General features: G+C 35.5%; 1 protein-coding gene across 4 annotated transcripts in view; it reads left to right on the top strand.

Annotated features, from left to right (window-relative positions):
* The window catches only part of LOC106870770 (inactive phospholipase C-like protein 2), a 196,819-nt gene that overhangs the window by 114,063 nt on the left and 79,925 nt on the right, over positions 1-2,831 (top strand). For all 4 annotated transcript variants that reach the window (XM_052976011.1, XM_052976010.1, XM_052976012.1 and 1 more), the window contains exon 13: positions 34-202. In XM_052976011.1, the coding sequence (XP_052831971.1) occupies positions 34-202 (169 nt within the window). The remainder of the gene's footprint in view (positions 1-33; positions 203-2,831) is intronic.

Genomic DNA, 2,831 nt, shown 5'->3' with positions numbered 1-2,831 from the left:
TTTATATAAATATATATACATATCTTCTTTCAGCTATCCTGTGATAGTCTGCCTTGAGAACCATTGTAGCTTAAAGCAGCAACAGAAAATGTCTCAGTATATTACATCAGTTTTTGGAGATAGATTATATGTGGAGCCTGTTGATGTCATCAGGCAGTGTTTACCCTCACCTGAATTCTTCAAGGGACGTGTCCTTGTCAAGGTAAATGCTGCTTTACAATATGCTATCTTTGATAAAACAGAAATATTAATCATCATAGCTGATGGTGAAATTAATCTATAAATGTGGGGAGTCTAGTTAACTCTTTCATGAATATAAACTCAGTTCAGGTAGGTCTTTGTGGTATATTGGAAAGAAAAAATATGCCTTGGACGCTTATTTACACCACATTATGAATATATCATATTTCCCTTTTAAAATTATGATGACGATGGTCATGCACATTTATAATGTGATTTGTATTTACATGATTCCCTTCTCTCCCTATGGAGCATTGACCACTAACAACTCTTCCCAACTCTGGACTTTCTTTCCTCTCAGGTCTTGTTATTATCATCAATTCTTCTATAACTTTGCTTTGTCTAGGTAGGTGTGTTGGCCCTATGCAAACCCATTTTCACATCTAAGAAGAGGTGATCCATATTTGTCTGGCCTGTATCCTTTGACCTGTCCTGCACAAGAGACCTTACCAGTAGTTTGCACTCCAATGGCATAGCTCTGACAGTCATTGAGACACACAAGTTAGCCCAACAAGGTACTGGACCTTGTGATGAAACGTGCTATATATTTCATTATTTTCACATTCATCTTTTTTTTTTATCATGTTGGCATGGGTTGGATGGGATTATTGAGACAGTATTTTATGGCTGGTTGTACTTCCTGTTACCAGCTTTCTTTTTTTTGCAAAACCACTGAGCTATTGGACATTGTGTACAAATGGCTTAAACAATGTCACTGGTTTTTGTTCACAGGATCACATTGTGAAGACACATAAATACACACACACACACAACAGGTTTCTGTACAGTTTCCACCTACCAGATTTCACTTGCAAGGCATTGGTCAATTTAAGGATGTAGTAGAAATCATTTACCATATATATATATATATATATATGAAAGAGATTGTTTATGATATATATTTACACCACATTACTTAGGTTTCATTAACATAAGGTGTTTATCAATTACATAATGTAAATTACACAATCAAGACTTATTGTCAAATCATCAGAGATGTGTAACTTTTAAATGTAACATAAGTGGATTGAAAAGATGTTGACAAATCAACCATCATGGAGATGGTGAGTAACTGTTAATTATGTCAAGATCTTTTCAATCCAATGTTACATATAATAGTTACATATCTCTGACAATTTGATGATAAGTGTTGATTATGTAATTTACATTATGTAACTAATAGTTACCTTATATTAATGGAACATACATAAGATGGTGCAACTAAATATCTTTTAAACAATCTCTCATGCTTCATTGTACTTTCTACATACACTCTGTGTAACTCTCAAATACAGGATTCATAACAAACAAGAGAACTACAATTTCATGAATAGGAAGGCACATGAAGTTCTAAATACTGGTTGTCATGTTATTTAATGTTTAAACTGCACTGAACAAATGTGTGTGTGTGAGAGAGAGAGTATGTGTGTGTGTGTGTGCGGACTCCCCCCCCCCCCAATGTCTCAAAAGGTCACCCCAAGCCCTATGTTTGAATACTCTGAAATTGAAATACATCTAATATGCTCATGCATCTTTTATACAATCATGTGTATATATATAATCTCAGTATATACCTCACCACTGCCATCATCATCATCACCATTTTTCTTGTCTGTTTTCCTATGCTTTAATGGGTTTTCTCCTGCTTACCATCTTGCCACTTGTCATAATCCTTTGTCATCTTCTTGACGTTCTGCCGACAGAGGTCAGCTTAAACTTCTTTCTTTTGTGCCTGCTTTGGTCTTCCTCTTCTGCAAATTCCTTTTACTGTGGTTGCTTGCCACTTCTTACCCAACTACCATCCTTCTTATACATGATATACCTGTCTGTGCCAGCTCAGTTTCCTCTCTTGCACCCCATGTCTTAATCCTTTCATACCTAGTTTTTCTCTCGGCTTATTTATGCGCTGTCATCCTTGTATACTAACATATAGTTGAGCATTCTTGCTTTCTTTCTTGTCAACTCTCACTCTTCTTCCACTTTCTAAATCCATGTTATGCTAACATGCAGCATTGCACTTGACATATAGGCATCATACAATTTGTCCTTTACTAACAGAGGGAATTCCTTTGTTGTGAGCAGAGATAGTAGCTCTCTGAATTTTTTACATCCAGTTCTTCAGCTTTTCAAAACGAATCAATTAATTCCAGGGAATAATCCAAATATCTATATATCTATCTATCTATCTCTCTATCTACCTATCTCTGTATTCATTTATCTCTATATCTATCTATCCCTATTTATCTACCTATCTATCTACCTACATATTTATCTGTCAATCTGTATATATATATGTGTGTGTGGATGTATGTATCAATATATATAAAAGAGAGGATGTGTGTGTGTACGTGAATGTAGTTTATGCTCGTCCACAAATTAGCACGCATGTCGCTCCAATTTTAGGAGAAGATTCGGAATGACCCTATGTGCATTTTCATCAACTTTCTCTCTCAGAGGTACCCGCATATACCTGTAAAAATCGATAAACTTTTACCAATTTTGAAGTTTGTTGACATGGCGAAGTCAAATCTGTGCGTACGCGCATGAAGGAGAGAGAGAGAGAGAGAAAGAAAGAAAGAAATAGTGTGTTT

This window comes from Octopus bimaculoides, chromosome 23, assembly GCF_001194135.2.
Source record: "Octopus bimaculoides isolate UCB-OBI-ISO-001 chromosome 23, ASM119413v2, whole genome shotgun sequence".
NCBI classification, from domain to species: Eukaryota; Metazoa; Mollusca; class Cephalopoda; order Octopoda; family Octopodidae; genus Octopus; species Octopus bimaculoides.
Note: the sequence above shows the minus strand (reverse complement) of the source record. Positions and strands in the feature narration are given on the sequence as shown.